This window comes from Notothenia coriiceps, unplaced genomic scaffold (genome assembly GCF_000735185.1).
Source record: "Notothenia coriiceps isolate Sejong01 unplaced genomic scaffold, NC01 NC01_scaffold00018252, whole genome shotgun sequence".
NCBI lineage: Eukaryota > Metazoa > Chordata > Actinopteri > Perciformes > Nototheniidae > Notothenia > Notothenia coriiceps.
In genome coordinates, this window is record NW_011350953.1 from 34,093 (window position 1) to 49,109 (window position 15,017).

General features: G+C 41.2%; 2 protein-coding genes and 1 long non-coding RNA gene across 3 annotated transcripts; all 3 read left to right on the top strand.

Annotated features, from left to right (window-relative positions):
• The first annotated feature begins 2,213 nt into the window (after positions 1-2,213).
• Positions 2,214-9,222, top strand: ccng2 (cyclin G2). Its single transcript, XM_010777558.1, has 7 exons — positions 2,214-3,371; positions 4,844-4,985; positions 5,247-5,384; positions 6,006-6,256; positions 7,319-7,397; positions 7,583-7,681; positions 8,453-9,222. Exons 2-7 carry the CDS (start codon positions 4,881-4,883, stop codon positions 8,654-8,656), a joined length of 876 nt encoding a protein of 291 aa, XP_010775860.1. The 5' UTR covers positions 2,214-3,371; positions 4,844-4,880; the 3' UTR covers positions 8,657-9,222.
• Positions 9,223-10,678: 1,456 nt separating this feature from the next.
• On the top strand, positions 10,679-13,099 carry LOC104950948 (transcription elongation factor SPT5-like). Its single transcript, XM_010777557.1, has 4 exons — positions 10,679-10,783; positions 11,585-11,712; positions 11,970-12,078; positions 12,932-13,099. Coding segments are annotated over exons 1-4 (402 nt in total). The 5' UTR covers positions 10,679-10,781; the 3' UTR covers positions 13,095-13,099.
• Positions 13,100-13,969: 870 nt separating this feature from the next.
• LOC104950947 (uncharacterized) lies at positions 13,970-14,694 on the top strand. Its single transcript, XR_798974.1, has 3 exons — positions 13,970-14,151; positions 14,261-14,376; positions 14,478-14,694. It is a non-coding gene; the product is annotated as an uncharacterized lncRNA (long non-coding RNA).
• The last annotated feature ends 323 nt before the right edge of the window (positions 14,695-15,017 follow it).

Consider the following 15,017-nt stretch of genomic DNA (forward strand, 5'->3'; position numbering starts at 1 on the left):
ATGTGAGTTTGGAAAGTTGAGTTTTGAACATTGCACAATATAAATCTATTTTAGTAGACCTCAACAATGGAATTATGATCAGTAGAAATGGCCATGACATGGGACCTTTAACTTATGAGGCAATATACCTAATCTCTAGTGAGTGGCCCAGCCCTTCGTATATTTTTCTGTATGTGGCCCTTGGTGAAAAAAGTTTGGACACCCCTGATGTAGGACATATTCATAAACAATATTCACTGAAATTCAGTTGATCTGTAGCAGTTTGATTCACAATCTGTTTGGCTTAAGACCTCTAAACATAGGTGGTATCTATTTGCAGCCCCTCATCAGCTGTATATGTTAAGAAGTTGTGCAGACTAGGACTTTTTAGAGGCCTCTGTAGATATAAACATTCCATAATTCACAAGAAACAAACAAATCGAGCAATATATGGTATGGCACAATGTGTTGTTTATACTATACATGTAATATCTCTGGGTGTATTAGGTCACCCAAACGACCCAATGTTGGATTTTGATTTGCTTTTTGTGCAAGAGTGATGAAGATGCTTAATTTGGACTCCTGGTTATTTGAACTATTATATATTCCCAATATATTTCCTATACGATGCACTATATCAAGATAAATATTGAAACAGTGACATGAAATTGCATACTTTATACGGAATTAAAGGAAATGTATAAACATCTCTGATCCAAAGAGCAAATCATGACAAGTAGAACAATATATATAAATTACTTTTGGGCAAACCCATTATTTTTCTGCTTTCCTTTGCATTAAAATGAATGGAACAATCTGATCATGTAAGCTAGCTGAGGAAACCTGGTGGTCATGTTTGTTTATTCAAGGCATTTTAGATAAGGGCCATCCCGTTAGGATTTCTCAATTTTTTCAAATACAGTCTATGGTGCAAGCAGTCCCCAATAAATCGTCGTAACGTTACCCACAAACTGTGTTAGCATAAAGCTAACGTTACATAACTGCAAACTGACCAACCTAGAGGGTAGTTTGGACTATAGCTCATGCTAACTGTAACGTAAATTAAGTAGTGAAACTCATATAAAACTATTTTAGCAGGAACTTCAACCATCTCCGGGAGTTCCCTCTTCTTCTTTTTTTGGAAAGCACCGGGCCTCCTTAAGAAGGTGCATTCCCAAGTGTTTACTTCCATTTCTGACCTGAATACGACTACTCCCTGGAAAGGAGCCTAGCGTCCCTACTGCGTCGCTAGCAGCTTTTTAGCTAACATGACACGGGCACAAATTCGTGTATAATGTATGCAACAAACACATGTTGAAAAACGTTTGGCACTTCCTTCTTATGGTGTCATGTAAAGGAGAAGGGTTGTGTGTGTTCCTTGCGACGAAGGGGCTAACTACACAACAGGGACCTTTAAATGGCTGCTTCCCACCCAGCAAGTAGACGGAGCCCAAATCCTTACCTCCCCTGCGAAGCGGAGACAACCACAGTTGGATTTCATCCGGCCCTCTCAATCCCAGGATAAATATGGGGGTGAAATCGGGGACCCGTTCTTCGGTTTAATCGTCCATCTTGGCGTTCATGTTGCTACGTATTGGGGAAAAGGGGTTTATACAAAATATATAAAAATAAACGGAATAGACCGATACGTCTACTTCCGAGGAGGGGACGAGAGGAGACAGGAGGCTCCGCCCACCTCCATGCAGAGGACCAAACAGGCTCTGTGGAATATTCCCATTATATTTTCTTTATTACAATATTTCTATAGCTCAGGGGTGTCCAAACTACTATTGCAAAGCTATGATGTAGACTGTTTTTTTCCTCTCAAAGCATGTTCAAGTATCAAGCATAATTGACCTACATTTGATTAATTTTGCTAACTTAACCTATAAGCAAAACACCCCACTTCTAGTGAGTGGCACAGTCCTTACTATGTTTTTCTGTATGTGGCCCTCAGTGAAAAAATGTTGGACTTTAGCTACTTTAAATGGGAGTATATATTGAGCCCACTGTAATTCACGATATCTTCGGTGACATAATTTTTATCCTCCAAAAATAGTTTGTTTTCAGTTTATTGTGAACACATACAATACAACAACCTTGTTTATAGCATATTTTTAGAGTTATGTACAGCTAACAACAAACGGCATATGATAAGGGTCAGAAATGGTCGAAATGACAACACAAATCAAATGTATGTTTTATTATGTTTCAAGCACATTGTATTTCAATTAACCTCAACTCAAAAATGCATTTGCAAACCCAACCACCCAAAGGAAACCACTTTAAGTGTAAATACCATAGACTGTATATATATAAGGTAAATACACACACACAAATACAGAATCATAAGCCTGAAAATGATAAAAGCTGTCAATTTACCAAAACACAGCAATTTAAGATAGCATGTAAGCATTTTTTTTTGAGGAATTACCCTTGATATCTACAGTCTATGGGTGAACACATATTTCTGTGCGTTACTGTGTTACAACTCAGAATCAGAATAACTTTATTCGTCCCACAAAGGGGACATTTACATTTGTTACAGCAGAAAAGAGCCAAAGACAGCTTAATGATATAGCTTAACTAACACATTGTGAGTTTGCAAAATGTAAAGTTTCTAGAGGAATTACCTGGAAGTTGAACTATGATGTAATCCCAAAAATATATGACTTGTATACAATACATCAGTTTGCAAATGTGGTATATTTCCTCAATAAAGCTGCACACTAAGCTTTAGGTTGAACTTAAATAAATGATTCATCTTTGAGGGCATTTCACAACAAGTCCACACACAGACTGGGGAGTGTTTTTCCACATTCACAGCTGATATGTTGGTAATTAGTCATAAAGTTGGTTGAAGACAATACACACAGCCAGAAGGCACTACGTACGTAATTATAAGGTTGCATCAGGTCCTCAGGAGTGTGTAGCCGCGAGCCAATAACAATAACCTATTTTGAGCGGACTATTTGAACGAGCCAAAATGAAGCTCGCTGATTGGTTAAGGGAAACATCAGTCGGAGTAGGATCGTATCATGGAATAGGTTTTTTTTTCAATTCCAGTGACAGTCATTGATGAATATAAGTTCATTATGGATCTGAAGTAAAATTTTCATGACAATAGTGTTAGATTTTAAGGAAAACGATACCAAAAACATTCGCTGTGTATTAAAATGTTTTCTAGTAAAACCAAAAGTGGGTGAAGTCTATTCTTAAACCCAGGCGTTTGATTGGTTGCTTGTCCTGTGACGTCAGTAAGTGGGCGTGAGCGATATTAACATCAACAAAAGACAGAAGAGAAAGGAGAAAGAAGCGACAAGACGAGAACGACTAACGTTATACGTTACAGCAGAAGAAAACAAATATGTGGATTTGAGCTGCCATAACAGGTAGAGTAAACCATTCATATATATTTAACTGATATTTATAAACCACTGACTAATCGAGGTACATTTGCCTTCTACTATCAACTAACTGAGAAGAGAGAAGAAAAAAAAATCGGATTGAAGTGAACGGTAGACAATTGGACTTAAATTGAGCTATAATCGAAAAAAACACAATACCAATGCTTGTAGTACATTTGATGCTAAATGCATTTCGTTTCGCCTTTTTATTTTGTAAAAAATATTCGCACAATTTTGAAAGAGTTCGTACAGATCATGTTATTGAACGCTAGTTTCTATGTACAGTCAATGTAAGGAAATAGTAACATAAGTAGTGAATGTTTCCTCTTTCATATACGCATCTTAAAATTAAAAACACCTTGCTACAACCCTTTACGCTTCCTTTCTACAGCTAGATCTGTTTTTCTCGTCTGTTGTTATTGGTATCCCATTGGATTTATCTCCTGTCAAAGCAGAGCCCTTTAACACGATTATATTAACCAAGATAAACCCCCAGGAGCACACGTATCAGTTTAATACATTAACAATGGGCATTACTCGATAATACATTCGTTTTTTCTTTGGTTATGTTGATAAACACTATTCTGAAAACCTCTTAAGGTTTGGAGTATGAAACAGCAGCCCCTCCCCCGCTCCTCGGAGGATTTTAAACAGCTAGCTACCGTTAGCTTCCTCGGCTATTATCCAGTAAAACGAAAATAAAAAAGGCTCTCCAGGCCCGTGAGTTATGTTTTTGTGTGCTTTAGGTTGTTTAGTAACAGAGAAAACCTTGAAATTGTAGTTTTTCTGTCGGCTAGAGAACAGACGGTTTGTCCACCGTAGACTGAAACCTGACACCGAAGCCCAGCTGAGAGAAGAGGGCGGATCTTCGAGCTGTGACCCGTTAGGTCTCAGAGCAAATGTAGGCCGATGATCTGAAGCCATACAGCCAAGATACTGATCAATAACAACCCTATTTTTAATCAAACATGGATACATACTGTTATTATAATATTTGACCTGGTATTACATAAAAACCCATATTATCTTGGGCCATCATAATCAGAAATAGGGATTTCCCATGGTTTATATGGTGCATACATACAAATACGTCTATGCTGTCGTCTCCAAATGTGACTCGTCATTAATTAAAATAACCATTAATTTGATCAGAGATTTTACACAGTACAATTGGTAAAAATGAGTTTGTTGGTCTTCAAATATAACTCCAAGGTAATGTTTTTTAGTTGGGAGAAGACACATATAATGTTGAGATGAATACCTTATCAGATAATCATAAATCCATTTGCACAACAAGATAACTTAAATGGTGTGTGACACAACAATAAACTTATTTGAAAGATTGACAATTGATCTGGATTATAGTTTTGACCTCTGAGAAATGCATTTGTAAAAAAGGGGAATTTCTTTAAATGAATACTTGTTTATGTTGAACCTGGTTGCTTTCTGTTTTGCAGAAACTAAGAAATCACTTCCTGCAGTGCCAGCCAAGAAATGGATGCCTTCAAGCTGTTGAAGGAGCTGAGGGTGAACTATGAGCAGGAGGCTCATTATCTCCCCAAAGAGACGGGGCTGAGGCTCATTGAATCCACTACAGAGGTGAGCACATCGAAAAACTATCATTATTCTACAGTACAGTCAGTAAATGAGGAGTATTCTGAAAAATGTATTTTGATTGTAGTGACCTTGTTGATGTGTGGTTATCTCTATTGAAAGTAAAAACAACAATACATGCCAGCCACGGGTCTAAGCTGCTCTGTAGTGTGACTAGCAGGCCTATTTTCTTTTGCCAAAATGCAGGAAGTCAGCAGTGCGTGGCCGATTAATCCGGTTATTGAACAGAACGTCTTTGTTTTCCAGGATGACAGTCGGATTTCAGCCAAGTGCAGAGATGCCAAAGTGGAGGATCTGTGGAGTCTGACCAGCTTCTTCGGATACAGCACCCAGACGTTCGTCCTGGCTGTTAACTTGTTGGACAGATTCCTGGCCATGATCAGGGTACGAGATGCTCACACCTGATTGGACCAGACAAGCCACAACAGCTTTAGCGTTTGTAAAAGCCTGAAAACCTCTCCAGCATTTGTCATAGTATAAATTCTTAAAAAAGGGCTGCACAATTGAGATATCCCATATTCTATATACTTAAAACATATTTGTTTAGTACAGAATCATTTATTACACTTGTTAAAGGTCACCTATTATGCAAAATCCACTTCTCCATGTCTCTTCTACATCAACGTGTGTAAAGAGACTCTGGAAGTTTCAGGAACAAAGATTCTCTCTCTTTTTGTCCTGATTTACATAAAAACCTGTCTGAAAACGAGCTGATCAGATTTTTGCCACTTTATGATTTCATAACGATTTGTTGGCTTGTGTAACCATTAGCCAATCAGCAACCACCTTATCACCTGCATCTCCTCCTAGAGCACCATTGTTTTATTTTTAACCAAATATCATGTTTTGTATTTATCTGAGACCTATAATATATTGTTGAACAAGAGTATAATATGGGACCTTTAATGGAAAATGAATAAAATATAATATCTTTGATCTATGAAATGAGCTTAGTGATGTCAAATGTTCACGTTTCTTACTCACGTTCCCCCCCAGTCGTCTCAGATCCAGCCAAAGCACCTCTCCTGCGTGAGCGTCAGCTGCCTCCACATGGCGGCCAAAGTGACGGAGGAGGAGTGCAACCTCGCCCCCCCGGTGGAGCTCATCCGCATCGGACAGTGCCGCTTCACCGCCTCCGACCTCTGCCGAATGGAGAAGATCGTCGCAGAGAAACTCAACTTCAAGTCCAAAGCCGTCACTGCCTTAACCTTCCTGGACCTGTACCACCAGATCGCACTTTTAGACTGCACAGACAGGTGAGTGAGACACAGGAAATCCAGTGCAGTTTAAAGAAATATCTCACACACTGTAATGATCATTGGGGTGTGAATTACTCGCCTGATGTTACCCTGAATACGTGAGGGAAACTGCTCTTATGCTTCCAGGGGGAACGAAGAATCCATAAAAGTAGAAAAGTCTTAATTTAAATATCAACAGCAAAACTATATGAAGACATGCGCATGCCTACACGTGCAGTATAATCCCATTCATTCAGGACTATTCTCACAAATGCTCAAAACACATGCTTTTCCACTATTTAAAAACACTTCTGCATACACAGCAAAATGCATGCGTGGAAAGAATTGAGCATGTGACTGGATAAATGGGACTTTGATAATACTGCGTTATGTAAGAGATTTAAAGGATGTTTTGTTGTTGAACACGATTCACTAAGACCTTTGGATTCTTCGCTCACCGGGGAGGCATGCGAGAAATACAAAGTTATCTTTAAGCATTCAGGTAACACAGCAGAGCGAAGGGCATTTAAATGATCGTTTTATGGGGTGAAATAGTACTCATATAATATAATATAAGTCATAATAAGAGTTGAGTGACATTCCAGCTGGGTGTTTTCCAAATCACGAAGTTTTATCGATGTCATTTTAAGGAAAATCTACTTAAAGAGACTTGCTGTAGAGACGTAATCCACTAAAGTCAACATTTCGTTAACCTTTTTAGCAATCAGCAGGAAATGTTTGCAGCTCTTGTTGTGACACATTTCTGAAGAATGTCAACATTCAAACCAGAGTTCAGATCAGTCGAGTCACTTCAGGTCAACCTGATGCACCAGCTATCAGTGTGTGATACTGAAAGTCACTGATAACATTTGTTATTGTCCAACACAATTACATAATCCCGGCAATGTGTATATTCAGTTTCGGTTTTACAGTTTTTTCTGCATTGTGGGTCTTAAAAATCTTCATTCAATACTACATGTATCTTATTTTCTATTCTTACATTATTAATTCTGTCTGTCTGGGAATTGTCAATGTCCCCAAACCACCTCTAAACCTGAATGTGTGTGTGTGTTTGAACAGAAAGGAGATCCTCAGCCTGGAGAAACTGGAAGCTCAACTCAAAGCCTGTCTGTGCCGGATCTCCTTCTCTAAAGCAAAGGTAGGAATTCACTGAGGGTCAAAGGTTACACAGTGTTAGTGCTCAGCAGCCTAATGGCACACTCCGAAATTAGCCCTTATTGTTATGATGCTATAAGTTTGACATTCATGAGTCTGTTTTAAAACACATTTCTTTGTGTTTATCCCTGTCCCTGACTGCACTTCCTGTCTCTTTTTGTTCATCAGCCGTCCGTCCTAGCCTTGTCTCTCCTGAGGCAGGAGATCCACGCCGTTCAGTCGGAGGACATGCTGGAAATAGCCCGTCACATCCAGAGACACCTCAAGGTAAACATGCATGCATTTAGCACACAAAAGGGGATAACATTAGAGAGTAAATCAATCATTTGGCATGATTCTAGTGATGTTATAGTCGCTCCATTAACTGCTGGTGTCTGCTACATTTCGTGGATTTCGTTACCTCATAGTGATATTTCTTGCTGAATGAAATGGAAGTGAAAACAATGTAGAATCGTAAGTGATGTATTCTGAATAGCAGCAGAAGTAGAGAGGGGGTGGGAGAGGTCTAGTTATCCCCATCCTGGACCTGATCCACAACTTTTTTTTCTAGCCATGGCTGTCGTTACGTAACTCGGTGTTGTTTGTGTTGTGACGGCTTGAGGGGAAATGCGACTTTTAAATGATTGCACCCACAAGGATTTTTGAAAACTCTCCGATTTCCTGAATATAAATGTATTCGTTTATACCTCCCTGCCACTTTTATGATGGATTAAAGAACTAGTGTTGGTGTATTTCATTGTTTATTCAAGGATGACATGTTATTTAAGAAGTGTTCCTTTTTAAAGTATGTTGTGCTTTGGAAATGGAATGGAACGTGTATTTATAGGTCGTCTAAGATCCTGGACTTTAGCTGAACCCTCCCACTTACACACTTTTGGGTTCAGGTGTTGCCTGAGCAGCTTATCAGGTTTCAAACATACAGACCAGTTTTAACATGGGTTGTCTCAGCCTCCAGACATGTAAACGGAAACCAGGTTACCGTTTAAGTACACCGAGGGTAGCGGACCAATGAGCTAAACTGACTTGCTGTGGTTTCAGATTACTGACGTGGAGCTGCGGCTGTGGAGTGAGCGGGTGGCTCGCTGTCTGTCGGACTACTCCTCGCCTGAATGCAGCAAACCCAATCACAGGAAGCTGCAGTGGATCGTGTCGCGGCGGACCGCTCAGAACCTGCACAGCTACCGCACCGTGCCCGAGCTGCCCACCATCCCAGAGCACTGCTGGGACGAGAGCGAGAGGTGAGCGCCCCAAACGCACCTGAGCAGAAACCGACACTTTGAGAGTCTCAAACACACCTGAGCAAGATACTGTCAGAGCCCAACACACACCTTATAGAGAAACTAACACTGACAGAGTCTCAAACACACCTGAGCAAGACACTGTCAGAGCCCAACACACACCTAACAGAGAAACTGTCACTGTCAGAGCCTCAAACACACCTGAGTAAGACACTGTCAGAGCCCAACACACACCTAAGTAGAAACTGTCATTGTCAGAGCCCAACACACACCTTACAGAGAAACAGTCATTATCAGAGCCTCAAACACCTGAGCAGAAACTGTCACTGTCCGAGCCTCAAACACACCTGAGCGAGCTATTTAAAGAGCATTAAACACACCTGAGCTGTCAGAGCCTCAAACGCATCCGAACAAGATACTTTTAAAGCCTCAGACACTCCTGAGCGAGACACTTTAAGAGTCTGAAATACCCCAGAGCCCAGAACTCCCCTTACAGAGAAACTGACACGTATGGCGCATTTCCACTGCAGCACGTAGCACGGTTGAAGCGTGCCGTGCCAAACCCGGTCCGTTTTTTGTTGCGTTTCCACTAGGGGTAGTTCCGGCTAGCGGATACTTTTTCAGGTTTGCCTGGCTTCTCCAAAATTCCAGGGTTCTTTTCCGGGCCAACAAACCGGCTGAGTATGCTGAACTAGGTGGAGGTAGAAAGCGCGGGGGGGGGGCCCCCAAGGGGCTACAACTGACGAACAAAATCTTGAACAATATTGACCGTGATTTAACTTGTTGAATACACGTTTCAAAAGTGAGTGCCGAAGTAACAACATACTGATAACCGAGGGTCAAAAACCGATGAATTAAGGGCGTGTTGACAAGGTGTCTGCAAGACAGTGACGGCAGGCGAAAAACCTTTTAAAAGCCTGTTTTCTGAATGGAGATCGGCTAAGCTAACGTGTATATGCTCGCGAGGGGCCGCGCGCGGTCGCTGCAACACCTGACATAACATCTATGGGTGGTAGTGTAAGGAAAACTGTGGTGGGATGTGTTGGGGTGCTGTGGTGGAGAAGGGGTTACCAAGTGTGNCAACTCAGTGAACAACAGATACCAAGGATGCTGGCTGATGAAGAAGACAAAGTAATCTAGGTAGCCAATATAAGGCTTAGCAGTGCAGATACATTTGGGCTCACTATTTGGCAAGATTACTAAGCCTTATATTGGCTACTTACAGTGCAGATAAATGTGGGCTCACTATTTGGCAAGATGACTAAGCCTTATATTCGCTGACTTACAGTACAGATAAATGTGGGCTCACTATTTGGCTAGCAACCGGTCACAGTTGCCCTGTTTATCTCATGTCTTGTAAAAGGGTTATTAATGATTCATAAAGTGTTCACAACCTAATTAATCAATTAATTTCAAACTATTCGTAAACTCTTTATCAGGGTAGTCTTATTGTAAAGTGGTACCGAAACTTTTTGAACGGACAATTTGTTCAGAAATGTTTCACACGTTTAAGACTTTTTGTATTCTCATTTCGGTCCTTTTTTCTGTTATGTTTGTCATATTTTTCAAGTTTTTTAAAACATTTATTTTTTGACAACTTTTGGAAAAAAATCATCCTTTTTTCTGACATTTTCCCTTTTTTTTTTTTTAAGACAATTTGTCCAAACTTTTTTCAGACACTTAAAAAAAAATTAGAGAATGTGAGACACTGGAGACACTCTTTGTGAGCGGTGTCAGATAAAGATTAGGATGCATTAATGTTTTATTATGTGTACTATTAGATACCAGTGGTGGATATGTATGTTTTTTAAATATTTTTGAAACATTCTTCAGACGTTTCAGACACTTTTAAAACATTTTTTATAAAAAAATTCACAACATATTTTTACCCAACAAAATATTCTGCTTCACCCCAATTGCTTGCATTTAGTGTGGAAACATTTTCATTTTGTCCAAAAGAAGTATTTAACTGTCCTAATTGTTGTTCTTTAAATGAATGATGCTGATGCATTTTCCTACATTTCCCAGGATACATTGGGGTGGTGAAGGACGCCACAGAGTCTACGGCGCGTGTTGAGCTGCACTCGACCTGTCAGACCATCTCAGTGGATCGACAGCGCCTCACCACCATGTACGAAACATTATTATTATTATGTAATCATTTCAACAAGGACCATGCATACAAATACATTGATCCCAGAGAAGAGAGCAGTTATGCCAGATTGTAGCGAGTGGCTCATTTCCATCTGCAGTCCTTAGGCAATCCAGTTGCAAGGCTTTATCATCATGTGCACATTAGCTACAGTGTAGATATGGCAGTGAACAAACAGGCTTACATTTTCCAAACAGGCTGGTTCCTTTAGTCTGAATGTGTGTTTGGTGGCGTGATCATTATTATTTAGAGTCATTGCGTGCCTATCAGACTAAAGGAACCAGCCTGTTTGGAAAATGTAAGCCTGTTTGTTCACNTTTAGAGAAGACCAGGAAATGATGGATACACGGATCGTGTTCAAATCAATAAACTCTAAATAATAATGATCACGCCACCAAACAAACATTCAAACTAAAGGAACCAGCCTGTTTGGAAAATGTAAGCCTGTTTGTTCATTGCCATATCTAAACTGTAGCTAATGTGCACATGATGATAAAGCCTTGCAACTGGATTGCCTAAGGACTGCAGATGGAAATGAGCCACTNTTAATATAAAGGGAGGTCAGGTACTCTTTAAAACAGCTGCTAGTTATGGGTACTTTTTACTGAAGTACATTTCAAAGCCTCTTTACTTTGACTTGAGTAAAGAAGTTTAGTCAGTACTTCTACTTTCACCAGAGTATTTTTAAACACGAGTATCTGTACTTCTACTTGAGTGAAGGATGTGTGTACTTTTGCCATCTCTCTAACCTCACATTGACCTCCATCCTCTCCACCTCAGGGGGGCTAAGAGGCACAGCGGGCAGACCTCGACTCACGGCCGCACCCCGATGTACGGCTCCCAGACTCCGATGTACGGGACGGGATCCAGAACGCCCATGTACGGCTCTCAGACGCCCGTACAGGAAGGTGAGAGGGGGAATAATTATCTTTATTCGACACAAAGTACTGGACATAAAATACACACTTTTCACACATACATGTACATATATCTAATATTTATACATGTATATATGTTTATCTTTAATTTTGTTTTTGTGTGGTCACATTAGCATTTATATTTCTATACGTTTAAACCCTGTAGCTATTGTAAATACAACTAAAAAGTTGTTTATAATTCCCGTGAAATAAAACATATTTCTCACTTTCTCACGTTGTTCCTCCAGCTGGAAGCCGCACGCCTCACTACGGCTCTCAAACTCCATTGCATGATGGGAGCAGGACGCCGGGTCAGAGTGGAGCCTGGGACCCCAGCAACCCCAACACACCCTCCAGGTAACACACACACACACACACACACACACACACACACACACACACACACACACTACACGTATGTTATACAATAGAACAATACAAATAAAACCATATAAGCACTAGCTGTATTGATGCGTGACGGGGCTCTTATTTTGAAAAACATGCATCACCTGGGGCTTCCTTTAAGGATACTCTGGCCGTTTCTCAATGTCGAGTACACATGCTGCAGAGCCACTATTTCAAGTATACCATGTCATAGAGTGGCGCAGAATGCTGGGCATTTAACATGTCCTTTAAACCTTTAAACAGTCCTTCGGCGCTACTCAATGACGTAGTATACTTGAAATAGTGGCTCTGCAGCAGGTGTACTCGACATTGAGAAACGGCCACTTACTCTATGGGGCTCTTGTTTTGAAAAACATGCAACACCTGGAGCTTCCTTTAAGGATGCACTTACTCTATGGTGCTCTTATTTTGAAAAACAAGTATGATCCTGAGCTTCCTGTTGGGATACAGTCCCCCCTTGGGTCTTTTAGTTTGAAAAAAATTCTAACCCTGAGCTTCCTGTGAACTGTATTGGGCTTTTATTTTGAAATGTGCCACACACACACACACACACACACACACACACACACACACACACACAGCACAGTATTTATTTTAAAGGGCTCCTATGATGCAAAATGCACTTTTTGATGTGTATACGTAACTCTGTGTCCCCGGTGTGTCAGGAGACATGTTTTCTATACATTTGTATATATCTGAGACCCTTAATATATGCCTAATGATTGTATAATAGGAGACCTTTAAATAAGTGTATTTCTTTTCACGTTGTTCTGTATTTCTAACGGTCTTATCCTGTCTTCTCCAGGAATGACGAGGAGTATGACTTTGGGTACGACGATGAACCGTCCCCCTCCCCTCAGGGTTACACCGGGACCCCCAACCCCCAGACCCCCGGGTACCCAGAGGTCCCCTCTCCTCAGGTTAACCCTCAGTACAACCCTCAGACGCCGGGCACGCCTGCTATGTGAGTCTCAACACACTCAGTCAACAGCAAACGTGTTTCAAATGCTTTGTCCCATTTTGGTGTCAAATTCAAATGTTAGTCTTGACTTCTTCGGCCCGTACATCCAACCTGAAAACACTGACTCATGAAGTGAAACTGCTTTATTCATTTTCCTTCATTGTTTTAGTCAGTTATAAATATCCTGTGTGTATAATTCCTCTGCGGTGAAAACCCCTCAACGTTTGGATGTTAAATGATCAGAGGAACGGGCTGAGCGTACTTTGAGTGGCTTCATGAGGTATCACGGGTTTTAGACAATTGTTTTTGAGAGGAGGAGATTTCCGTAGGTAATTGTGATCGTAAGATGTCAGCCTCTGCAGAACGTTTACATGCACTGACACCTTTTAGAGCACACTGCAGGGAAGGGAACCCCCCACAAAGCATGAGAGGGCCCCTTTAAGTCCAGAGGAGAACACCAGCAGTAACATGTTGAAATCTATCTGTGTGACGCCTCCAGGTTTTTCATTTAGTCTCATCCTGTGTCCAATGTCCTTCGTCATATTTATCACCTTCATCCTGTTTGATTTAGTCAAGTTTTAGTCGACTGAAAGTCTGAGCATTTCAGTCGTATTTTAGTCAAAGAAAACTAACTATTTTAGTCTACTTTTTGTCAATGTAAACTACATTTTCGGCTCGTCCTTTTTCCTCAACGATATTCCTTTGACGAACACGTTGCGTCATAGTTTTAGTCAACCAAAGTAACACTAGTTCAGACCCTCTGTAACAATTTGTGTGTGTGTGTGTGTGTGTGTGTGTGTGTGTGTGTGTGTGTGTGTGTGTGTGTGTGTGTGTGTGTGTGTGTGTGTGTGTGTGTGTGTGTGTGTGTGTGTGTGTGTGTGTGTGTGTGTGTGTGTGTGTGTGTGTGTGTTCAGGTACTGTCCGGTGTGTAAGAAGCACCAGCTGGCCACGAAGAAGCTGGACCTCTGGTTCCTGCCCGAGGTTCTCATCATCCACCTGAAGAGGTTCTCCTACACCAAGTTCACCAGAGAGAAGCTGGACAGCATCGTGGACTTCCCCCTGAGGTACACACACACACACACACACACACACACACACACACACACACACACACACACACACACACTCCTGCAGGTTCACACTGTAATGAATCTGTGTGTGGGTGTGTTGCAGAGAGCTGGACTTCTCCGGCTGCCTCCTGAGGAAGAGTCAGTCCAATGGGGAGCCTCCGAGCCGCTACGACCTCATCGCTGTGTCCAATCACTACGGAGGACTCAGAGACGGCCATTGTACGTCCCTATTGGTCTTTTCTTTTCAAGTGGTCATGTTCAAGGCTTTATTCGTCACATTTAACTGACCTGTACACTTGTTATCGTGTGTGTTCCCTCAGACACCAGCTACGCGCGGAACAAGGACAACGGTCAGTGGTATTACTTTGACGACAGCAAGGTGACGTACGCCAGAGAGGATCAAATCGTGGTGAGTACGAGACCCAGCGCTGTAAAGCCTCCTGTTCCTGTGCTCCTTTCAGACATTCCCTTTGTTCTGATGTCAGTATGATGTCATTACATCGCTGCCCAATTACAGACACATACAAAGAAAAGGTTGAAAAATATAAGGTCACCTATTATGCAAAATCCACTTCTTCATGTCTCTTCTACATCAACATGTGTCCCCTCTTCTCCATGTCTCTTCTACATCAACATGTGTCCCCTCTTTTTCATGTCTCTTCTACATCGACATGTGTCCCCTCTTCTCCATGTCTCTTCTACATCAACATGTGTCCCCTCTTCTTCATGTCTCTTCTACATCAACATGTGTCCCCTCTTCTTCATGTCTCTTCTACATCAACATGTGTCCCCTCTTCTTCATGTCTCTTCTACATCAACATGTGTCCCCTCTTCTCCATGTCTCTTCTACATCAACATGT

Excerpts from the sequence above, each read along its gene's own strand:
- ccng2 (XM_010777558.1), top strand. The coding sequence starts at position 4,881 with ATGGATGCCTTCAAGCTGTTGAAGGAGCTGAGGGTGAACTATGAGCAG. Across the intron at positions 4,986-5,246 it reads TCATTGAATCCACTACAGAG|GATGACAGTCGGATTTCAGC; the intron begins GTGAGCACATCG and ends TTTGTTTTCCAG. Across the intron at positions 6,257-7,318 it reads CTTTTAGACTGCACAGACAG|AAAGGAGATCCTCAGCCTGG; the intron begins GTGAGTGAGACA and ends GTGTTTGAACAG.
- LOC104950948 (XM_010777557.1), top strand. Across the intron at positions 11,713-11,969 it reads TCAGACGCCCGTACAGGAAG|CTGGAAGCCGCACGCCTCAC; the intron begins GTGAGAGGGGGA and ends TTGTTCCTCCAG. Across the intron at positions 12,079-12,931 it reads AACCCCAACACACCCTCCAG|GAATGACGAGGAGTATGACT; the intron begins GTAACACACACA and ends TGTCTTCTCCAG.